At 36.7% G+C, this 26205-nt stretch overlaps 1 protein-coding gene across 5 annotated transcripts in view; it reads right to left on the reverse strand.

Moving 5' to 3' along the window:
• Positions 1–26205, reverse strand: part of AGO3 (argonaute RISC catalytic component 3) — a 127507-nt gene that overhangs the window by 28996 nt on the left and 72306 nt on the right. For all 5 annotated transcript variants that reach the window (XM_004266469.3, XM_033422144.2, XM_033422149.2 and 2 more), the window contains 8 exons: positions 24508–24595; positions 24235–24382; positions 23688–23807; positions 20813–20935; positions 20347–20480; positions 17007–17191; positions 4113–4272; positions 2762–2852 (listed from right to left, as the gene is read on the reverse strand). In XM_004266469.3, the coding sequence (XP_004266517.1) occupies positions 2762–2852; positions 4113–4272; positions 17007–17191; positions 20347–20480; positions 20813–20935; positions 23688–23807; positions 24235–24382; positions 24508–24595 (1049 nt within the window). The remainder of the gene's footprint in view (positions 1–2761; positions 2853–4112; positions 4273–17006; positions 17192–20346; positions 20481–20812; positions 20936–23687; positions 23808–24234; positions 24383–24507; positions 24596–26205) is intronic.

Below are 26205 nucleotides of genomic sequence, written 5' to 3' on the forward strand. Positions count from 1 at the left end.
CTTATAAGTTCTCCTTGACTGTAGTCACTCATAGATCTACTGAAGCATGATCACTGGAACCAGAATATTTAAAAGTGTTCACACATCAGTGATCAGAGCCTGGGCCAAGAACCAGCTGGTTAGTCTACCTCCAGCTTCTCTTTCTTCCAGGGTAGTATCTGTAACAAAGTCATGCTTCAAAAATGGACCTCTGCACCTCCATGTTCACTGCAGCATTATTTACACAGCCAAGATGTGGAAACAACCTAAGTGTCCATTGATGGATGAATGAATAAAGAAAATGTGGCATATACATACAATAGAATATCATTTGGCCATAAAAAAGAATGAAATCTTGCCATTTGTGACAACATGAACGAACCCTGAGGGCATGATGTTAAGTGAAATAAGTCAGACAAATACTATATGATGCCACTTATATGTGGAATCTAAAAACAAAAAACAAACAAAAAATCCCAACTGATTTCACAGATATAGAGAACAGACTGGTGGTTGCCAGAGGGGTGGGGTATGGGTGAAATGGCTCAAAAGGTACAAACTTCCAGATGTAAAATAAATAAGCCATGGGGATGTAACGTACAGCATGGTGACTATAGTTAATACTGTACTGCATATTTGAAAATTGCTAAGAGAGTAAATCTTAAAAGTTCTCAGCACTTGCAATTCAGGGGACGCCAGTTTGATCCCTGGTCAGGGAACTAAGATCCCAACATGCCTTGGGGCAACTAAGCCTGGGTGCCACAACTAGAGAGCCCTCACGGTGCAACTACAGAGCCCACGAGCCACCAGGAAAGATCCTGTGTGCCACAACTAAGACCCGGAGCAGCCAAAAAAAAAAAAAAAAAGTTCTCCCCATAAGAAAAAACTTTTGTAACTATGTATGGTGACAGATGTTAACTAGACTTATTGTAGTGATCATTTCACAATATATATGAATATCAAATTATGTTATACACCTGAAACTAAAATAATGTTATATGTCAATTATATATCAATTAAAACATAAATAAATAAAACCACACTATTTCAAAAGAGTACCTAAATTCCTGTCAGTAATTTAAACATCTTATTAGAAACCAAGATATGGAAAATTCTTACATTTCTCTTCAGTCTTAGGTCAGATTAGAAAATAACCAAGAGTTTTTTAAAAAGTGAGCTACAACTTGTCTACTTCTTTAGGTACATGGAATTGTATCTGCTTTTTTAAATCTTCTCTAAGTAAAAAAAAAAAAAAGGAACCTGACCATTTCTTTTCCACTGCTAAAAATAAATCCATACCCCCACTGATGGCAAAATAAGCCTTACAAAATCTTACAAGCCTCACAGTCTGCTATGCTACATTCCAATTCCCTGCATTTGGAATTCCTCAACACACCAGATTTTTGCAATTTTAATTCACATCACTATCATGGTAGTATCTATTATACTATATGGCATTTATTACTTACATTGTTTCTCACACTAGTCTTTAAGTTCTTGGGAATAGAAGATATATAGCAAAAATAATCAAATTCTGTTTACAAGACCTCTGATAATTATAAAAGAAAGTGAATATTTGGTAGAAATGGATTTAGCAAAAAAGGACAATGACAACCCAGAAGTCCAAAAGAATTTAAATGTGCTTAAACTTCCTTGGAAAACAACCCTAAAATAGCAAATCCAAAGTAAGTCTTTAGAAATTTTGTATTATTTTATCTTCTCTAGGAATATTTTAATGAATATCAGAGATTGCTCAATACTACCTCTAGGACACTTGAAATGTACACAATTTATGCATAACATTAAGAATACAAGGAAATATAATTTATTAATAGATAAAAGTCAATTTTCTTCATTAATGAAAAGAGCTTTGGAAAAATCAGTGAAAAATTTAGTATTACTATCATTTTCAAGGAAAGATTAAGATTTATCAGATTTTTAAAAGTAAAGATTATAATGAATGATAGAAAAAATATATAAAAAGTCTTACAGTTTAATTTCTGAAATTTATCAAGTATGCCTAAAATATGTTGACATTTTCAAAATGTTGGCATTTGTTAAAATCAAGCAATTTTCTTTCTTTCTTTCTTTTTTTCAACATCTTTATTGGAGTATAATTGCTCTACAATGGTGTGTCAAGCAATTTTCAAGTTGGGTAAAATATCATCTGGCTTTATGAAATTTATAAGAAATACACTTTTGAACTGACACAGAAAGGTTACAAATATAAAGGTGGGCAAAAGACAGAACAGGCAGATGTTAAAAGTAAGAGGAGCAGTAATAAAGAATTCAAGTGCAAAGTATAAAACTGGACAAAGATGAGATATTTTATACTGAAAAAAATGCAATCCAGCAAACTTATATGTAATGCATCTTTCTGTAACAAAGACACTACTGAAATACATAAACAAACTCTGAATTACATAAGGTAACTGAAAATATACAACCATGGAGAGGTCAAACAGACAAAGTAAAGTAGGATACAGAAGAGTTGAGTAATATAATTAATAAACTTCATTTAATAGATATATACAGAACTTGCAGCCTCCAAACCAGAGAATAATCATTCTTTTAAAAAACCCAAAGAACATTTGAAAGTTGGCTCTGCATAGATCTACATATAGATATATATATTTATAAAACTTTATAAACATATTTTTTAAACTTTATATTTATAAAAGTTGGTTTCAAAGAAAATGTAATTAAAATTCAAAAAGTTAAAACCAAAATGTTGATCTTTGTCTAAACTTTAGATAAGATAAACCTGTCTAAAGATACTCACAGCAGCAATAGAAGGCTTCTTCCCATCACCAGCTGGTGGATGAGTGACATCTGCTCCCAAAAAGATCACTGGTTGCTGGAACACAGAAGGTCTTAAACACAGTTTTAAAAAGAGTTAGATCATTTTTTTCATTATTCTTTTACCTATTTCACACTACTGCAACACAACTGCAAGTTGCTGGCATAGCACAGAGGAGGTCCGTTACAGACAACTTCATAGGCTTGAACTACTGACAGCTTTATTCTCTTAAATCATGAATCTCTAGTAAGAGAAGTATTCAGAGCAGTTTTCTCCCTTAAGCAGCGGTGCTGGTGGTTGCAAAGGTCAACTGCTGCTAGCATTCTTAATAGGCATAAAATGATAAACTTCTTCATATTAATCCACTGATTTGTATCAATAATTCTTTAACCTACTTACATTTTAAGCCAATGTAATCTCTCAAGGAGATAAAGAATCATTAAACCACATTGGAAGGGATTACGGGACTCTACTACTCCCCCGCCTCTGACCAAAAGTATAAAATTTGAGTAACATACATTTAATAGTCATAAAGTAGCTAGCACTTCATTTTATTTTAAAACTGTATCCTTTAAGATTCAAATGACTCTTAGCTCTTGGAGTTGTTGATAAAATTCTATATTCATGTCATTTATGAATCTCATATTTAATAGGGATGGGAAATAGAGGCAGTATGGAAAAACAGGAAAAAAAGAGCTTCTGTGTCAACAAGATATTTAATTTTTTAGAGCCCTAGTTGCTTCAACTATTAAAAGGAAACCTGTTGTTCAATTCTCCAAATAACAGCCTCTTCCCCAGCACCCTATTTCTAGGTCATTACGTGTCATACTTCCTAAGAGCTCTTAGACATGATGGTGATATAACAGTAACATCTGTTGTCCCACTGACTCCACCAGGAGTTGATATGGCTTCCTTAATTGATTTACTTAATTGACATGCCCCCCCATCCAACTCCACCCAAAGCCCCTAAAGGAGGGAAGAAAGGCTTCCCTCACTTTCTAGGTGAGTGAGTTGCCTCATGACACCAGCTTCAAGATGACTACCAAACAATGAGAAAGTTCTTCAAGCTGGGCTCTCCAGTGAAAAATAAATAAAATCCTCAATACTTTCTAGCCAGGGATGAGGTATTTTGCACACTAAATGAAAATGGAGATGGGAGGGGATTTTTCATAAAGAAATCTTGTAAATTTTGCCAATCAAAACTCCTAAGTTTTTGCCAAAACGTCTACTTATTTTCCTTGGCAGGAATCAACAAAGCTGTCTCTTACACAGGTGTTAGATATGGCAATACAGAGAAAAATTAATATTTCATTAGGTGATTAGCTTATCTTACCTTTGATGAGGTACAAGAATATTATTGATCCCTCCAAGTTTAACATTTATCTTTAGGCACAGGTTTGAGAGAGTTTGAGGGGATGTTTTTATTACATTCTTGACTTGAACACACTGTGTAGCCATACCCAAAAGTGTATCTCCAACACGTTTCACCTCCGCTGTGGAACAAATACAGATACCTCTGGTTATAAAAAGGCAAATTTTACTGAAAATTAAGCTGCTATGTATGTTTCCCCTTGTGAAATACATCACTGTATTACAGGATACCAAAACTTATACCAATACTGAAACAATGCTATTAAAATTTAAAGTATACTGCCTTTTTTTTTTTTTTTCAGCCATGCTGCGCGGCTTGTGGGATTTTAATTCCCTGACTGGGGACTGAACCCAAGCCCTCTGCAGTGAGAGCGCGGATCCTAACCACTGGACCGCCAGGGAATTCCCTATACTGCCTTATTTGATTATATAAATGTGCAGAGTTTTGAGGGCATTCAAGAGTGCAATTAGTGGGACTTCCCTGGTGGTCCAGTGGTTAAGAATACGCCTTCCAATGCAGGGACGGAGGTTCGATCCCTGGTGGAGGAACTAAGATCCCACATGCTGTGGGGCAACTAATCCTGTGCGCCGCAACTACTGAGCCCATGTGCTCTGGAGCCTGTGTCTGCAGGCCACAACTAGAGAAGCCCTCACGCTGCAATGAAGACCGAGCGCGGCCAAAATTAAAAAAAAAAAAGAGTGCAATTAGTAATATACTGTCTATCTTAAATGTTTTAACTTGATATCTAGCCAATTAAAATAAACTAGATCTTTTTTTTTTAAACTAGATCTTTTGAATGAACTGTTTCCAGCATTTGTGAAAACTGTGTTCTACAATATACAACTATAAAATATGAAAAATAATCCTAAAAAATAAAGTATACTTACTGCCTTGAAGATTAGCTTAAGTATTTAGTGATAATTTTTTCCAGTTGTTTTCTTCATATATAAGGAAGCATACTTTTGTCTTCACAAAAATAGTATAACCACAATAACCGAAAAACCAGAGAAAAATATCATACATAAACCCTTATTAGTATTTAACTGTACTCTCTTCCAATAAGGTTCTCATTTGCATTATTTTAATGCAGTTATAATCACAGTATACTTATAGCTTTCAATCCGATTCTCTAAACTTTAATTTAGAAATATAGAGGTATTACTGTATAAAGGTTTTTATCCTGTTCCTTTCCTTATCCTGTTTCCTGTTCCTCTCCCCCTCTCTGCCATTGTAACTACCATAAAGAGTTTGGTGTCCATAACTTCTTCTTTTTTTTTTTTTTTTTGCAGTACGCGGGCCTCTCACTGTTGTGGCCTCTCCCGTTGCGGAGCACAGGCTCCGGACGCGCAGGCCCAGCGGCCATGGCTCACGGGCCCAGCTGCTCCGCGGCATGTGGGATCCTCCCGGACCGGGGCACGAACCCATGTCCCCTGCATCGGCAGGCGGACGCTCAACCACTGCGCCACCAGGGAAGCCCCATAACTTCTTATATATAACATATGGAAAACACTTTTAAACAAAAATTGAGAATATACTATACACTCTATTGTGTAACTTGTCATATTCACTTAATAATATAGTATGTTCTGAATGCCAATATATAGATGCCCTTATTATTTATAACAACAGCAGTTACTTTGTTTTTAAATGCCATAAGGTATCTAACCACTACTCATACACCGACATATTTTTAACTTTTTCCAGGTTTCCATTATTTCAAACAATGCTATGAATAACATCCTTGTATATTTAACTTTCATTTGGTTGTATAACTATAGCTTCAGGATAAATTTCTACAGGTAGAATCGAGGGATCAGAGATATATATACTTAACATTTTTATAGATATTGAAAATTTGCCCTCTAAAAAGGTTTATTAATTCATTCAACAAATATTTAATGAGCCACCTAATACATGCTAGTACTGTGCGAAGCTCTGGATATACAATGTTAAGTCAAGAGAGACATTGTTCTTGCCCTCACAGAGCTTATAGTCTAGTCAGAGAAATAGCCATTAATTAAATAACTTCAAATTTAACATTGTAACTGTGAAACAACATAAAGGAGTGGTAACAAGGTGCTGTAAGATATTAAAAGTGAGAGAATTTGACCTTGTCAGGGAGGTCAGGCAAAGCTTCCCCAAGGAAGGGATGTCTGAAATAAAATTCAAAAGAATGTGTGTTTACTTGGTAAAGGGTGGAAGATGGATTATGAGAAGCAATACAGGTAGAAGGAAGAGGATAAACAAAGAGTTTCTGTGGGGAAAAACAAGCATAAAGTGAGCTGAATTCTGAAGAGGTAAGAAGTCATGGATTAGGGGCTTCCCTGGTGGCGCAGTGGTTAAGAAGCCACCTGCCAGTTCAGGGGACATGGCTTCAAGCCCTGGTCTGGGAAGATCCCACATGCTGCGGAGCAACTAAGCCTGTGTGCCACAACTACTGAGCCTGAGCTCTAGAGCCCTGAGCCACAACTACCGAGCCCTTGTGCCAGAGCTACTGAAGCCTGCGCGCCTAGAGCCCATGCTTCGCAACAGGAGAAGCCACCGCAATGAGAAGCTCATGCATTGCAATAAAGAGTAGCCCCCGCTTGCCACAACTAGAGAAAGCCTGTGTGCAGCAACGAAGACCCAACTCAGCCAAAAATAAAAAATAAATAAATTTATTAAAAAAAAAAAGTCACGGATTAGAACATGCAAACCTTTGGAAGATAATCTTAAATATCAATTTTACCAATTGTTAAGTGAAGAACTACTGAAGTGGGGGTGATAGGGAAGGGGATAAAATCAGATTTGTACTTAAAAATACCATTCTGGACATTATAGCACCAACACACAAAAGATTAGAAGTCATCATTTCCATCTTCACAACAACAACAAAAAATCAATGACTGAAAATCAATGACTTGTCTTAGTCTTAGATCCATCAGAGAAAACTGCCACCCCCAAAACAGGTGAATACAAAGAATCACAGCCAAGATCAGCTTATTAGAAGCAGAAGCTGATGAAGCCATTAACTGCAGGAACAATTAAACACTGACTCCTGGGAATTCCCTGGTGGACTCGTGGTTAGGACTCCACACTCTCACCGCCAAGGGCCTGGGTTCAATCCCTGGTTGGGGAACTAAGATTCCACAAGCTGTGCAGTGTGGCCACAAACCAACCAACCAACCAGCAAAACAAAACAACATGTACAAAACACCCACACACACTAACTCCTATAACTCAATAAGAAAAAACCCAAACAATCCAAATAAAAATGACCATAGGACTTGAATAGACATTTCTCCAAAGAAGATCTACAAATGTTCAGTAAACACATGAAAAGATGTTCCACATCACTAATCATTAGGAAAATGCAAATGAAAACCATAAAGAGATACTACTTCACACCCAACAGGATGGCTAAAATAAATAAATATTGGCAAGAACGTGGAGAAACTGGAACCTTGCACACTGCTGATAGGAATGCAAAATGGTGCAGACTCTGTACAAAACAGTAAGGCAATTGCTCAAAAAACTAAAACAGAATTATATATAATCCAGCAATTTCACTTCTGGTAATATACCCAAGAAAAGTGAAAGGAAGGACTGGAACAGAGAGCTGTATACTCATGTTCAAAGCAGCATTATTCACAATAGCCCAAAGGTGGAACTAATCCAAGTACCCATTGATAGATGAATAGATAAACAAAACGTGTATATACATACAATGGAATATTATTCACCCTTAAAAAGGAAGAAAATTCTGATACATACTATAACATGGATAAACCTTAAGGACATTATGCTTAATGAGATAAACAGTCACAAAAGGACAAATACTATATGATTTATTCAGTCAAATTCATAGAGACAGAAAGTAGAATATAGGTTTCTAGGGGTTGAGGGAGGAGAGATGGGGAGTTAGTGCTGAGTTTCAGTTAAGGATGATGAAAAAGTTCTGGAGATGGATGGTGGTGCTGGTTGTACAACACTGAATGTACTTAATGTCACTGAACTGTATACTGGTTAAAATGGTAAATTATTGTTTTATATATTAGTATATTTTACAACAAAAAAGGGGAAGAAAATTCTGATACATACTACAACATAGATAAACCTTGAGGACATTACCCTAAGTGAAATAAGCCAGAAACAAAGGGATAAGTATTATATGATTCCATTTATATAAGTTACTAGAATAGGTAAATTCATAGAGACAGAAAGTAGAATAGAGGCTACCAGGTGTTGGTGGGTAGGGGAATGGGGTGTTACTATTTAATGGGTACAGAGTTTCTGTTTGAGATGATGAAAAAGTTCTGGAAATGGACAGTAGTTATGGTTGCACAATGCTGTGAATATACTTAATGCCAGTGAACTGTGTACTTTAAGGTGGTTAAAATGGTAAATTTTATGTTATGTATATTTTATCACACATATACACAAAAACTTGTTTAAAAATAGTTAATTCAGGGGCTTCCCTGGTGGCACAGTGGTTGAGAGTCCGCCTGCCGATGCAGGGGACACGGGTTCGTGCCCCGGTCTGGGAAGATCCCACATGCCACGGAGCGGCTGGGACAGTGAGCCATGGCTGCTGAGCCTGCGCGTCCGGAGCCTGTGCTCCGCAACAGGAGAGGCCACAGCAGTGAGAGGCCTGTGTACCGCAAAAAAAAAAAAAAAAAAAAGTTAATTCAGGAACACTCCTATGAAAACAGTACCTCAGAAGGAATGAAAACTACAATCAAAATTTGGCACCTGGGACTTCCCTGGTGGTCCAGTGGTTAAGACTCTGCGCTTCCACTGCAAGGGGTTCAATTCCTGGTGGGGGAACTAAAAGCCCGCATGTCACGCAGCGCGGCCAAAAAAAAAAAAAAAAAATGACACCAAGTGACTGATTTACAGAAGGCATCACCTACACCAACATGAGACAAATGTAGAGGTCCCAAGGTTCTGGCAAAACAGGGCAGGACTACAGAAGAAACTGAAATACAGGCAGCAGCACTCAATAAACAAAAATTAAATTTAAAAAGTGGCAGATGATGAAAGAGTTTTTCTATGAAAAAAACAAATGGGATGACAGCTATAAAGGTGCTGTTTTTGAAAATAAGAATTCCAGAATGATTTAACACTTGAAACTATGTGAGTAGATAATTTGATTTATAAGTAAACATAAGCAAATAATTTTTTAAAAAGTGAAGGGGAAATATGACAAATAAAAACTAAGGGAATCTGTTGACAGTAGACTTGCCTTGAAAGAAATGATAAAAGACATTTTTCAGAAGGAAGGAAAAGTATACAGGTCGGAAGTCCAGATCTATATATAAAAAAAAGGTCAGAGAAGGAATAAATAAAAGTAAAATAAAATTTTTACTTTCTTATTCTTAACTGAACTAAGAGATACTGTTCAAAATAATAATAGCAACAATATATTGTGTGGTTACAACTTATGGATAGGTGAAATGAATGACAGAAATATTGTAAGGGGGAGGGAGGAATTGGGAATACTTTGTTCTAAGGTATCTACACTATCGGTGAAGTGGTACAGAATTATCGAAAGCAAATTCAGATTAGTTGTAAGTGTATACTGCAAACTCTAGGGAAACCATTAAAAGTAAAAAAAAAAAAAGTATAATTGATGTAAGAGAGAAAATGGAATAATATAAAATGCTCATTTAAAACCATAAAAAGGAGGGGCTTCCCTGGTGGCGCAGTGGTTAAGAATCTGCCTGCCAATGCAGGGGACATGGGTTTAAGCCCTGGTCCAGGAAGATCCCACAAGTCGCGGAGCAACAAAGCCTGTGCGCCACAACTGCTGGGCCTGCACTCTAGAGCCTGCGAGCCACAACTACTGAGCCTGCGTGCTACAACTACTGAAGCCTGCGCGCCTAGAGCCTGTGCTCCGCAACAAGAGAAGCCACCGCAATGAGAAGCCCGCGCACCGCAACAAAGAGTATCCCCGCTTGCCACAACTAGAGAAAGCCCACGTGCAGCAACGAAGACCCAATGCAGCCAAAAATAGATAAATTTATTTTAAAAAAAACATAAAATGGAGAAAAAGAGGGGAAGATAAGATATAAGACCCAGGGACTTCCTTGGTGGCACAGTGGTTAAGACTCCACGCTCCCAATGCAGGGGGCCTGGGTTCGATCCCTGGTCAGGGAACTAGATCCCACTCGCATGCCGCAACTAAGAATTCACATGCCACAACTAAGGAGCCTGAGTGCCACAACTAAGGAGCCTGCCTGCTGCAACTAAGACCCACCGCAACCAAAAAAAAAAAAAGACCCAAACTACATGTTGCCTACAAGAAACCAATTCTAAAATAAAGTGATACAGAAAGATATACCATGCTAACACCAAGAAAAAGAAAACTGAAGTTGCTGTATTTTTTCACACAAAGTAGATTTCAGAACTAGGAAGATTAACAGGGATAAAGAGGGGTATTACATAATAATGAAAGTGTCAATTCTTCAAGAAGACAGGACAATCTTTAACATGTATGCAGCTAAGAAAAGAATGCCAAAACAAGTGAGGCAAAAACTGATAGAATTGCAAGGAGAAACAAACAAATCCACTATTATAGTGGAGACTTCAATGTACTTTCATCAGTAATTGACAGATCCAGCAGGCAGAAGATAAGTGTATATTCAATAGCTGACTTGAACAGTACCATCAATCAACTGATTCTAAGAGTCATTTATAAAATACTTCATTCAATAACAGCAGAATACACATTCTTCTCAAGCTCACATGTAACATTCATTAAGGAAGACCACATTATGGTCCTAAAACACACTTTAACAAATTTGAAAGAACAGAAATCATACAAAGTATGGTCCCAGACCACAGTGGAATTAAGCTAGAAATCAATAATGGAAAGATAGCCAGGAAATCCCAAAATATCTATATATTAAACAATATAATTCTATGAGACATGGATTAAAGAAAAAGTCTTGAGAAATTTAAAAATATTTTAAACTAAATGAAAATGAAATACAACTTACCAAAATTAGTGTGATGCACAGTACTTAAGAGATAAATTTATGGCACTGAATGCAGAGAAGAAAGATCTAAAATCAATAATCTATGTTTCTACCTTAGAACGATAAAGAAGAGCAATATAGGCCTAGAACAAGCAGAAGGAAAAAAATCTTAATTAGAGCAGAAATCAATGAAATTGAAAATAAGAAATCAACAGAGGAAAATGAAGGAAACCAAAAAGCTAGTTCTCTGAAAAGTTCAAAGAAATTCATTAACCTCTAGCCAGACTAATCAAGAATAAAACAGACAACACAAATTATTAATATCAGAAATGAAAAAAGGGTCATTGGCCCCAAGGACATTTAAAGGATAATAAAAGAATATTATGAAAAACTTTAGGCCCACAAATTTGTTAACTTACATGAAGTGGACCAGTTCCTTGAATGACACTACCAAATCTCACACAGAAGAAATAGATAATCTGAATAGGTGTGTACCTATTAAAAAAACTGAATCAATAATTAACAACTTTCCAAAAAAAGAAAGTACCAGGCCCAGATGGTTTCACTGGCGAATTCTACCAAACATTCAAGGAACAAATGAAACCAATTCTCTGCAATCTCTTCCAGAAAACAGAAGCAGAGGAAATACTCATGATTCTGAGGCCAAAATACCCTAATACCCAAACCAGAAAAAGACATTACAAGAAAGGAAAACTACAGATCAATATCTCTCATGAACACAGATGCAAAATCTTCAACAAAATATTAGCAAATTGAATCCAACAATGTGTAAGAATTATATACCATCCCCAAGTGGGATTTATCCCAGGCACGCAAGGCTGGGTTCAACATTTCAAAAATCAATTAAAGTAATTAATCACATTAAGAGAAAAAAAAGAAGAAAAATCATATGATCATATCAACAGATGCAGAAAAGGACATTTTGCAAACTCGATCATCCATTCATAATAAAAACTCTCAGCAAAACTAGGACTGGAGGGCTTCCCTGGTGGCGCAGTGGCTGAGAGTCCACCTGCCGATGCAGGGGACACGGGTTCGTGCCCCGGTACGGGAAGATCCCACATGCCGCGGAGCGGCTAGGTCCGTGAGCCATGGCCGCTGAGCCTGCGCGTCCGGAGCCTGTGCTCCGCAACGAGAGAGGCCACAACAGTGAGAGGCCCGCATACCGCAAAAAAACCCAACGAAACAAACAAAGAAACCTAGGACTGGAGGGGAACTTCCTCAACTTGATAAATAACAATTATAGAAAGCTTATAGCTAACATCATGTTTACTGCTGAGAAACTAGATGTTTTCCCCCTAAAGTCAGAAACAATGCAAGAATGTCTCCTCTCACCACTGCTATTCAACATCGTATTGGAATTCCTAGCTAACACAAGGAAAAGGATATAAAAGTATACGGACTGGGAAGGAAAAAAATAAAACTGTCTTTGTTCATAGAGAACATGACTGCCTATGCAGAAAACCCCCCAAAATTGACAAAAGCTTCCTGGAACTAATAAGTGACTATAGCAAGGTTTCAGGATACAAAATAAATATACAAAAATCACCTGTATTCCTAAATACTAAAAATGAACTAGAATTTAAAATTAAAAACACAATACCATTTATAGTAGAAAAAGAAAAAAACAATATACTTAGATATAAATCTAAATGAGGAAAACTATAAAACTCTGATAAAAGAAATCAAAGAAGCTCTGAACAAAGAGATATTCCATGTTCAAGGATAGAAGACTTAACATTAAGATGTCAATTCTTCCCAGCTTGATCTATAGATTCAATGTAATCCCAACAAAAGTCTCAGCCAGTTATTTTGTGATATTGACAAACTGATTCTAAAGTTTATATAGATAGGCAAAAGACCTATTAGCTAATACAACAGGGAAGAAGAAGAACAAAGTCAGAGAACTGACATTATCTGACTTCAAGACTTATCACAAAGCTAAATTAATCAAGACAGTGTGGTTTTAGCAAATGAATGGACAGACAGACCAATGAAACAAAATAGAGTCCAGAAATAGACTGACACAAATATAGTCAATCATTCACAGAGTAGCAAAGGCAATTTCATAGAGAAAGATAATCTTTCCAACAAATGGTGCTGAAACAATTGGAATCCACATGCAAAAAAAGAAAAAAAAAATCTAGATACAGACCTTACACCTTCCACAGAAGTTAAGTCAAAATGGATTACAAACCTATATGTAAAAAAGGAAAACTATAAAACTACTAGAAGATAACACAGTATAAAAACTTAGACTATAGCACCAAAAATGATCTGTGAAAGAAAAAAATTGATGACTTTATTAAAATTTGGACTTCATTAAAATTTAAAACTTGTGCTCTATGAAAGACACTTAAGACAAGGGCTTCCCTGGTGGCACAGTGGTTGAGAGTCTGCCTGCTGATGCAGGGGACGCGGGTTCGTGCCCCGGTCCGGGAAGATCCCACATGCCGCGGAGCGGCTAGGCCCATAAGCCATGGCCACTGAGCCTGCGCGTCCGGAGCCTGTGCTCCACAACGGGAGAGGCCACAGCAGTGAGAGGCCCGCGTACCGCAAAAAAAAAAGACAAGCCACAGCCTAGGAGAAAATTATCTGCAAAATAGGTATCTGATAAAAAACCTGTACCCAAACATACAAAGAACTCTTAAAACTGAACAATAAGAAAACAAACACATCAATTAAAAAATGAGCAAAAGATTGGAACAGACATTTCATCAAAGCTATACAGATGGCAAATAAGCACATGAAAAGGTGCTCTCTCTCCCTCCCTCTCTCTCTCTCTCTCTTTCTCTCTCTCTATTTTTTTTTTGCCAAGCTGCACAGTTATGCAGGATCTCAGTTCCCCAACTAGGGATTGAACCCGTGCCCTCTGCAGTGGAAGCGCAGAGTCTTAACCACTGGACTGCCAGGGAAGTCCAGTGCTCAATATTGTGTTATTAACGAACTGCAAATTAAAATTACAATAAAATACTACTACATGCCTATTAGAATTGCTAAAATCCAAAAAACTGACAATACCAAATGCTGAGGAGGATGTAGAGCAATAGGCACTCTCATTCACTGCTGATGGGAATACAAAATGGTACAGTCACTTTTTGGCAGTCTTATCATTTGATACAGCAGTTGTGCTCCTGGTTATGTACCAAACTGAGTTAGAAACTTATGTCCACACAAAAACCTGCACATGCATGTTTGAGCAGTATTATTCATAAATGCCCAAAACTGGAAGCAATCAAGATGGCCCTCAACAGGTACATGTATAACAAACTGTAGTACAACCACACAATGCAATATTAAATATTATTCAGCATTAAAAAGAAATGGCTTTATCAAACCACAAAAAGACATGGTGGAATCTTAAATATTGCTAACTGCAAGTGGCCAATCAGAAAAGGGGACATACCATATGACTCCAACTATATAACATTTTAGAAAAGGTAAAACTGTAGAGACATAAAAAGCCCAGTGGTTATCAGGGGTTTGAGGAGATGGAGGGAGAGATGAATAAGTGGAGCACAGGGGATTTTTAGAGCAGTGAAACTATTCTTTGATACTGTCCTGGTAGATACGTGACATTATGGACTTGTCAAAACCCATAGACCTGTACACATAAAGAGTAAACTTTAATGTAAACTGTGGACAATATGTTAATAATAATTTATCAATACTGGTTCATTAAATGTACCACTCTAATACAAAATGTTAAAAATAGGGAAAACTGGGGCTTCCCTGGTGGCACAGTGGTTGAGAGTCCGCCTGCTGATGCAGGGGACATGGGTTTGTGCCCCGGTCCGGGAAGATCCCACATGCCGCTGAGTGACTAGGCCCGTGAGCCATGGCCGCTGAGCCTGCGCGTCCGGAGCCTGTGCTCCGCAATGGGAGAGGCCGCAACAGTGAGAGGCCCGTGTACCGCAAAAAAAAAAAAAAAAGGGAAATCTGTGTACAGGGGAAGGAAGGCATATAGGAACTCTCTATACTATCTGCTCAATTTTTCTGTAAATCTAAAACTGTTCTAAAAAATAAAATCTATTAATTAGAAAAATCACTCACTGAATCACTGAGGGAAGCAGTGTAGAAAATGCACTGAAAGTGAATTAGAGGGAATGAAGGCAAGAATATCAGCTTGGAGGCTATGGTAATATCAACTTTCTCTCCCATCAACAGTGTATGAGAATGTACATTTATTCATGCCTTTGCCAAAAATGGGTATTATCATTGTTGGTGAAAAATAATTTGTTCTAGTTCATATTTCTTTAATGACTAATGAGGCTCAGCATCTTTGCATTGATAATTGACCATTTGCATTTCTTTTTTATGTCCTTTGTCTTTTTCAGTTGTTTGTTCTTACCTTGATTTACAAATTCTTTGAGTTTAACACCTTCTGTATTTTATCACAACTTAAAAAAATCTTTCAAATTTTATAACCATTATTTTTAATCACTGCATATTATTTCACCAACATACAACTTACTGTTTAAAACCAGTTCTTAGTAGTTTTTCAGTGTCATAGATATCATTATGAAAATTTTGTACATAGAGATTTTTCTACATTATGAATTCTTTTCTTTGAACATATTTTTGGAATGGGAAATACTGAGCTGTTGACTGCAAGCACATTTTTATACTTTCGATGAAAGGATATTATCAATTTATACTGTCATCAGCAATATATTAAAATACTAGATTCACTGCATACTCACAATCACTGGGTAGTACAGTATTTAAATATATTTGCTAATTTAGTAGCATAAAAATTTTCCTTTTATTAATTTGTACTTTTCTTTATTGGTGAAAACCAACATTTTCTCAAATATTTACTTGTTTTTTCTTGAGAAATTTTGGTTTATATTCTTTGCTCATTAATGTAGGAGAATATAAAAATTTTTTCCTTTGAATGCAATAACAGATCCATATGGATATTTTAACTAATAATAAACTAGCCCTTTGCTGTCTCCATTTGCTGCAAATATTTTTCACGTTCTATGGTTTCCTTTTAATTTTAGACACCTGTGATGTATGGAAAATTTAATTTTCATGCAGTCAAATCTAACAAATTTTCTTATGTGAATTCTATCATTTTAAGCTTAAATAATTATACTCCATTCAGTAGTTTGAAAATTATACTTTCTTTGTGTTTTTCCATGTTTCAATGATTTATACTTAACATATTAATCTCATACACTTTAACTTGTTTACAATAATAATAGCTAACATTTATTGAGCATTCACTGTATGACAGGTGCTATCATAGACCCAGTTTACATATGTAAATTTATTTAATCCTTACAGCTACCTTCTACGGGTTAGGTATTTGTAGTATCCTAATTTCATAGATGAAGAAACTCAGGCTTTGTGTGGTTAAGTAATTCAGGTAGTATCACACAGGTAGTATTAACTGGCAAAACCTGGGTATTAAGCAGCACAGTCTGACTCCAGAGCCTGTGCTTTTAACTGCTACATTATACTGATACTCAAGTTATCTCAATGACATTTTTAATAAATAATTCTTCCCTTAATCATTGTTTTGTAATGCTTCCTTTACTGAAATTCTTTTCACAGGGTCTCAGACTATTTAGTTTGCTCTCCAGATTTGTCTTTTTATAGTAACAATACATGGTTTTAAATACTATAGCTATAAAATATATTTTAATGTTTGATAGTTTTAGGATATGTGTTAGCATAATTCTAAAAGGAATATTTTTTTCTTGGCCGTGCCGTGTGGTAAGCAGGATATTAGATCCCCAACCAGGGATTGAACGCATACCCTCTGCACTGGGAGCGCAGAGTCTTAACCACTGGACTTCCAGTTTAAGTCCCTAAAAGGAAGACTGAGTACTTGAGGAAAAATGCAATCTTAATACAATATCCTTACCATACACTGGTGTCTTCCCTGGCAGGATGACAATAATGAGCTGTAGCCCAGAGTACGTGTTCTTGAGATGCCGGAACATGGGCTCCACGCTGTCTGCCCCCTGTGCGTATTTGCAGAAGCAAGGCTGGCCCTGGATGGGCATCCCTGCATCTTTAGAAATCTTACGCAGCTGGTCCGTGAAACCCCTAGAAGGAGAAATCACTAAAAATAAAACCTTTGTCTAGTCAGCAACACCTACAAATTAGTAATGGAAAGTTTGAGAAGGGAATGGAGAATGAAGCAAAGATTTGTGTGCTACATATAAGAAGAGGTGACCAGACTACTGATGTTAAGGGCAATGGTTGGTCAGTAATCTATTTGGCAAACTAAGCACACTACTGTACAGTTATGTGGCATTTTGTAGTTCACAAAGGACATTAGTAATAGAGTGTGCTGGTTAAGAGCTCAGCTCTACAGGTTCCAGTTCTAGTTCTGTTACTTACTAGCTATGGAATTTTAGGCAAATTTTTTCAGTTTCTCTCATCTGCAAAACGACCACTTTCAATATAGGGTTGGTGTGAAGATTAAATGAGATAATACATGTGAAGCACTTAGCACACTCATACATTTTCTAATTTGATCCTGACAAGATTCATAAGAAAGTGGTAGGTAAAGTATTACTGCCATTTTATAAATCAGGAAACAGTTTCAGGGATATTAAGTATTTGACCAAGGTCAAATGCTTATTAGACAAATGGCAAGAGTAAGAACTATGACCTAGTGCAGAATTTCTTTCTACAATAATACCTATCTGACACTTAGGGTAGCAGGAAAGATTCTGTCCTCAGAAAAGATTAAAAAAAACAAGGAAACATTTAAAAAGAAATGAGGCAGACAGCACTTTAATGTACTTTTATCCACACTGAAAAAACAAAAGACTAATAATTTCTTATTTAAACAAAATTCTGCACTTAGCCTAGGATAAATAAGTAATAATGTTGGGATTTAACAATCACTTTACTTGTTTTTAAAACAAATACGGTCCTACGTCAAGGATCTGAGTGATCTTTGCTCAAAAACACTGATTCCCTCAGGACAGAGATGGAGTTTGTAGGAATTCCCTTCTCCTTTTCCTTATTAGTATTTAATTCAAGAAAGTATGAAGTTGAATATTTTCAGTTAGCCTGAACAAGAGCCATAAGCCCAATGACTATGAGACTTCTATCAAGCCATGAATAAAAAATGTAAAATGAAAAGAATATCTCGAAGCTTGAAAAACAGTTGGAGGTGTTTTCTTTGGTCTCTGGAGGTCAAGTAAGATAATAGCAGCATTCTCCTTAACTGTCCTCATGACATTTTACTTGAAAGCCAGGGGATAAAAACTATACTAAAAGGGCTTCCCTGGTGGCGCAGTGGTTGAGAGTCCGCCTGCCGATGCAGGGGACACGGGTTCGTGCCCCGGTCTGGGAAGATCCCACATGGCCGCGGAGCGGCTGGGCCCGTGAGCCATGGCCGCAGAGCCTGAGCCTGTGCTCCGCAACAGGAGAGGCCACAACAGTGAGAGGCCCACATACCGCAAAAAAAAAAACAAAAAAACTATACTAAAAAAAATATACTAAGTGAACCTTAAGACATAAGATTTGGAGCTAATAAAAAGAAGTGAACAGAATTAAACAGAAAATAATTTTTCTCACATGAAGGAGGCAAATTCTGAATTGACTTGGGGTAAACTGGTCTCTATGTCACTCAAGAACTATTCATTATGGGGATATTTTATAGGATCTGTTAGTGGAGACTTAAATTAGACCATAATCATTTTCTTAGGGAAATTAGATTCCAGAGGGGAGACAAGAAACTTACACAGATAATTATAATATAATTCTATTTTATACAGGCAGTGACAAGTACAAATGATAAACTACTATGTTTACTACTATGGATTATTTCCAGCATCACAAATCACAGAAGACTGGCTATTATTTAGAAATGTAGAGATAGGAAGGAGGCATTTTCAGTAAAGAGCAGAATGAGTGGAAATGGAAAAAAATACCAGACAGTTAGAGGGCATACAGTACTCAGTTTCTTTGTCCAGAATATATGAAAATGGAGAAAGGACTTAAGAGGCAAATGAAAATTTTTAAACGTTATATGATTTTTAATGCTATTCTTTGTCAAAGACAAACCTAGAAGTTTTAGAGCGGAGGTAGTCACAAGTGGAGCTGGTGCTCTTTTCACAGTAGCACAACTCCTCAAACAAGAGTAACAGCAGAAGCCCTTGAGACTGCCAATGCCCCAAAGATTAGAGTCCCAAAGGAGATGGTGTAGAGGAGAAAGGAAGCCAAAGTGATAAAAAGAAAGCAGGAAGGCAAGAATGGAGAGAATGTCAGGAAGGTAGTCAATTGTACCTAATGCTGCACAAATTTTGAGGAAAAATAATGGCTGAGAGGAGACCATTAGAATTGATAAGCACAAAGATACTGAAGTTCTTCCAGTAACCAGTTTCAGCAGACCACTAAGATTTCAAGGAAGGAGAGAGAATGGAAGCCTGGAAGCCTTAAATCAGGTAAAATGAAAAATGAAGGGCTTCCCTGGTGGTGCCCTGGTTGAGAGTCCCGCCTGCCAATGCAGGGGACACAGGTTCGTGCCCCGGTCTGGGAGGATCCCACATGCCGCAGAGCGGCTAGGCCCGTGAGCCATGGTCACTAAGCCTGTGTGTCCGGAGACTGTGCTCCACAACGGGAGAGGCCACAACGGTGAGAGGCCTGCATACCGCAAAAAAAAAAAAAAAAAAGAAGATTTTGTGTTTGTTTTAAATTTAAACAGAAGATTGTTGAGGGAAAGAATCTGGAGAAGAGGAAAAGTAGTGGAGATGCAGGTCAAATTTTGGAAAGTAAGGAAGTGAAAATGAGAAATTAAATGACTCTTTCAAAGAACTCAATTGAGAAATAAGGATGTCATTTAATCCTCATTCAGTAAATAGGTACTATTATCTCTATTTTTAAAAGGTGAAAAGTGAAGCATAATGAGATTAAATAAATTATCCTTGGTAGTAAGACTAGGAAGTGGCAAACCTGAGAATTATATCTAATCTGTTCGCCATCAAAAGCCAATGGTACTCCTGCTATACCACATAAGCTAGTCCATTAGGATGCTTGTAAGAATGAATCAGTGACTTAGATATGACCAACAAATTCAGGAATCTTCATCAAAGTAACAAGAAGAAACATTTTTAAAGGTTCAGTGATTAAATATACTTCATACTGAGGCAACACTGGTTAGAATATTAGCTGAGTAATTTAAAACTGAAATACAAAATTTAAAAACAAAATGGTCCCAAAGTGAAACTAATGACAAGCCTTACTTCAATATTTCTTCTCTGCACTGCCTCTGTGTGGCAAAACAAGCTATAGCCCACATTTTGATTTCAACTCCTGTGTGGAACTGTTTCCCTCGCATGTCCCATACTCCATGGCTTGGTGTTGCTACTGTCCGATTCTACAGAGAAAGAGAAATAATAAGGCAAAAATGAACAAACATTTAATATATAACTTATTGGAATGAGCTGAAAATAAGCATTTCAAATTGCTGAACTGATATATATCTGATATTCTACATGGAACAGGCTGTTCTAAATCAATATTTTATATTTTTATCATAGAAAAACAAAAGTTCTACTAAGTTCAAGCAAAGACACTGATCTTGAAACAAACAAAAAAAATTGTTGGAACAATAAAACACTTTTTAAATTCCAGACTTAGCTAGGAAGCCCTTCTCTCCATACACAGAAACTGTATGATTATAATTTAAAAACTATCAAGAGGTTTTACCCGGCCACCATACTGGAGCATAGGTGCTGGAAGTACGCGTCCGGTTACGTGGGCCATTTCATCCCGAACTTTAAATTGAAACTCCTGAACAAATGGATCTGTTTCATAATTTGCACTTCTTACCTAACAACAGAAAAAGTTTGTAGTTACTTTCAAAATTCCCCCAAATTCCCTGCTTTAGAACCCTCTAACTTTTTTTCTTCACTGTGTCAACAATGTTTTATAATACTGACAGGTGTAGATAATGGTACCCTCACTATAGAGCAGAGAATCTTAACTTGGGGACCACAGATCATGAGTGGACTGTAGGAAGTCTGTGAAACTCCTGATAATTTACAGAACATTTAAATGTATTAGGTTGCATAATAAGAAATTTCAACTATTTATGACTCATGAAAATTGTAACTTTATATGATTAAGCCTCATATACTTTGGGAGGGTGGTTGAGAGACTGCAAGAGAAATATAAGGTTCAAAAAGTTCGTATGGGTTTTCCCCTAATATCTTATGGAAAAACCCGAATGAACTTTTTGGCCAACCCAATACCTGACCTAAAAATGGTTAATTACTTCTAATTAGAGGATCTGGATATATACTATTGAAATTTATTTTATGTAGATCTCGACAGCAAATATCAATAATCCTAAGGCTTTCTTTCCTAACTGATTACAAGTTATACAAAATCTCCTTGAATATTTTCAGATAAAACACAGCACATTATAAAATTTACTTAAGAGATACACTTGAGACAGAAAAGAAAGCCAGTATGAGACACAGATTATAATTTTTATGTAATATACCAAAATGTGCAAAGATAAAGAATTTATTGTAATTCACTGTAGACTTGAATCTCAAAAGTGTAATTCATGCTCATAGCGTGCTACAATGCGTTTTCCAAAACATATTTACTTAGTCTCAGAATAAAGGTCAAACAAGGTTACAAAAAAAGGCAATGCTCAATTCTTTGAGTAACACTCTATTAAAAAACACTATATAGGGCTTCCCTGGTGGCACAGTGGTTGGGAGTCCACCTGCCGATGCAGAGGACACGGATTCGTGCCCTGGTCCGGGAAGATCCCACATGCCGCAGAGTGGCTGGGCCCGTGAGCCATGGCCACTGAGCCTGCGCGTCCGGAGCCTGTGCTCCGCAACTGGAGAGGCCACAACAGTGAGAGGCCCGCGTACCACCAAAAACAAAAACAAAAAACACTATATAATCTAAGTATGTAAAAAGAATCTCCCCACAATGTGCAGGAAAATTTGTTTTCTAAATTAGGCATCTAATTAATGCATCTAACTAATGTATCTTTTCTTCAAGCTTAAATGCCATTTTTTTTCTGTAAGGTTACAAACAATAACAACAACTACTATTTACCAGGAGTTGGTAGGTAATGTGCTTGTGCTAAATGTTTTATAATTAATTTTCACAATAACCTATGACTATAAAGTCTTTTATAATCTTTATTTTACAGAGGCTAAAATTAAATCTCAACAGTTAAATGATTGGCCTAAAACCATATAGCTAAGCAAGTGATATATAATTTGAAACCATGTACATTCTGATTCTAGAGTTCCTACTCTCAATCACTGCACCAGGCCTACCAGATGCTATAATTATAATAATACAATAATGGTAACAGTAAGTGAGTAAAGAAGTTAGACTTTGAACCCAGAGCTGTTAGATTCCAAAACCTGTGCTTTCAATCACTGTACAATATCATCTCTCTGAACAGAAAAGCTGTAATAAATGAGGTAGAACTAGTTATTGAGATTTTATATTGATAGTGAGAGGTTCTAGTCTCTTAAAGGTTTTAAAATTTTGTCATAGTAGATCAGAGAAAAATCCATGATGAGAGTCAGCCTGTATTTTCCTAATTAAATATCATGTAATAACTTACTCTTTACAAACTATATTGGAAAACAAGGTCTTCTTTTTTTTTTTTTTGGTAATTGCCTTACAAAATGAAAGAGCCAATTCTGTAACCCTTTTCCAACAATCTCTAAAACTGCTTTTGAAAGTGTTATTAAGTTGTTTTGGGTAATGTTCTGATTTCTAGATTTTTTTCTCTTCACTTGGGCAATTTACATGGTATTCAAGAAGAGAGTAAGATAAGATCCAGTTGCCTTCATTTTTCATTTTGCCTTAATTCCGTCAGTTTTTTTTTTTTTTTTTTGCGGTACGTGGGCCTCTCACTGTCGTGGCTTCTCCCGTTGCAGAGCACAGGCTCCGGACGCGCAGGCCCAGCGGCCATGGCTCACGGGCCCAGCCGCTCCGCGGCCATGTGGGATCTTCCCAGACTGGGGCACGAACCCGCGTCCCCTGCATCGGCAGGCGGACTCTCAACCACTGTGCCACCAGGGAAGCCCCATCAGTTTTAAAAGTAGTATTGATGTCTCTTTTCTCCCCATTTAGAACAAGGAGACAGCTTAGAGATCCCATACGGCTGGAGCTGTCTTATATTTCTTTATTCATCCTGTACGGTTACCAGTGTTTACAATGGAGCTAAGCCATCCTACTTTGTGTGTTAAGACTCTCACCATTGCTAGTCATAAAACTTTGACTTTTCTTCCTTTTCTCTTCCTCTTTTAGGTGGAAGGTAAGGAAGGTCCAGTTTGCTAAACTGAAACATTAGTTCTGAGAGTATCTGTTCTGAATCTAATTAAAGAGCTTGGGGTTAAATTAGAAGGATCTAGTCTAACCCTTTTCATAGAACCCACTAAGATTCACCCCTAGAATACCACTAGATTACTTTCATAATCTCTTTTAATTCTGACAGCCCATGAAATGGTAATAAGGTATCAGTTGATAAGGACATGGTTCTTTAGAGCTCACCCTCATATGTTTTTAATTTTCATTTCTAGGGTTAAGTACTAACCAATCTGCTAATTTCCTCTTGTCTATCTGGTGCAGATCTTGCTGTTGCTTTGATCATAGTGGAGGTTTGATTGTCCGTTAGCTTCTTGATACATCGTTGCCCTGCCACAATATTACAGACCTACAAATGGAAAAAAGTTTTGTACTAGATATATACATCTTTCTTAAAATTCTGAGTGCCAATTACATGTGAGATTAAATTTTAATATCTACTCCATTAAACCACTTCTGTTTAATATCATGTTAAGTAAAAAAGCAGTAAACAATACTGCTTTACAGTATGATTATAATTAGGTAAAATATACACTGCATAAAAAGGCTGAAAAGAAGTGTACCAAAATGCTAACAGTGGTTACATTTAGAGTGGTAGGACTGTGTATGAATTTTTTCCCATATTATTTTATAGCTGAAAATTTAGAATAAAAGGAAATTTAAAAACAGTTCAGTCTCCAAAATAAATGTGAGAGTATGAAGTAAGTTATAGGTCATTAAAAACCCCAACAGAACGATGAATAAGAGGATATTAATAAGCAGCCTAAACACATTACTTCTAGTGGCAGATAGGTATGTTTCTGCTCCTGCCCCACTTGCAGACAGGGAAGGTGTGGGTACTTCAGCTGAAGAGTATACTTTTCTCTGAAATACTGTGCTACTGTTCTCTCCACAGTTTGGCCATTTTCTAACTGTAAAGGAAAGCTGGAAAAAAAAAATTACACATTAACAACTCTTATCTCATTATGAGCCAGCAAAACTCCCAATCTACTAACTAGAGCAAGCTGCCTCACATCATCTCTGCTCTGACAAACACCAGCTTTTCTTACGTTTGATGACTGGCAGGCCTTCTTGTTACATTACAAACACGGTATTTCCGTCTCATTGTTCCACAATGAGTCACTTCAACCTTCAGACCTGTTCCCAACAAGAAAAACTGAGGTTATAGAACTGTCACATGTAAAATACTTATAACTATAAAGCCTGTTCACTACTATAAAAACTCAAATTCTAAACAGAAAATCTGTGATACAGGCAATGTGATATTAGCAAAGGATTTTATATATAACATTGTTAACAACGGTTACAATCATGATAGACCTAACTCCAAACCTTTTCCCTATTCTATCAAGCTATTAAAAAATAGTATAAAATTTGCAAAGCCTGTATATCAAGGGATAAAGTTCTCCATTAATTAAAAACCCTGCTTATAATGCAGGTTTTTATGCTGGTTGAGGGAAGGAGCAAAGGGAGTTATGATAATTCTCAAGATATTCTATAACCTTCAAAGTATGTGATATCTGATTTGCCCAGTAATCACATACTGACTGAAGATCATAATTTCATATAGCTGAAGAAGAAAGTCCTTCAAAGATTTTTAATGCAGGAAGGAAAAAAAAAAAAATCCCAGGCCCTTTTAACAGAAGTGGAGTGACAATTTCGCTGAAGGATAATATAGTGATACAGTTCTTTTACTACTATTAGAAAGCAAATGCAACCAAAATAATTCCTAGAACAGGCAATCCAGACCGTCTTATGGAATCAATGATCTCTTTGAGAATCTGATGAAAGCAATAAATTCTCAGAAAAATGCAACATACACTTAATTTAGCATATGATTTTAGATGTTTGTGGATCTGTACGTCCATTTGTGGACCCTAGGGGTTTGCAGATCCTAGGCCTGCTTTAGAAAGTGAAGCTGTGGGCTTTTAAAATACTGGCTGAAATTCTTTGGGATGAATTTTCCTATGCAGTGGTGTACAAAAGAATTTTCTGAGATGATGGATTGTTCTACATCTGTGCTAAAATCACCAGCAATATGTTACTGCACACATGAAATGTGGCTAGTGTGACTAAAAAACTAAAATTTTAATTTAACTTTAATAAATTAAATTTTAAATAACTACATGTGGCTAGTGGATACTCTTGGAGCTACCTAGAGAAGAGTTAACAAACAGATACAGTGGCTACTGGTCACAGATAAGCAACTCCATTTCTAAGGCCTATACTCCAAAGGAGGAAAATCTAAAAAGGGGTAGATGGAGGACAACTTTTAGTTCCCTGATAGTATTTACACTTATACTTTTGTATTATTTTCCTTTTATATTTGTGTATCCTATAGTGCAGAGGTTCTCAACCAGAGGTGACTCTGACCTCCAGGGAAGGTTTGGTAATGTCTGCAGACATTTTTGATTGTTATGACTGGGGGTGCTACTGGCATCTAATACATGCTAGATTTTGGAATGCTTGGATCCAGGGATGCTGCTAAATTATACTGCAATGCACAGGACATCACTACCTCCCATCCCCAACCACAACAAAGAATTATCCAGCCCAAAATATCAATAGTGCCAAGGTTGAGAAACCCTGATACAGTATAACTTATTTTCGTATCTACTAACTGCAGAACCAAACACAAAGTTCAATCATAGTAATATTTTCTTATGACATATCAGCATAAATTAAGATGTTAAGTGGACACAGTGTCACTGTACCAGATTGGTATGAGGTTTTCTTAAGAACTACTC

The sequence above is a fragment of the Orcinus orca genome, chromosome 1, assembly GCF_937001465.1.
Source record: "Orcinus orca chromosome 1, mOrcOrc1.1, whole genome shotgun sequence".
NCBI classification, from domain to species: Eukaryota; Metazoa; Chordata; class Mammalia; order Artiodactyla; family Delphinidae; genus Orcinus; species Orcinus orca.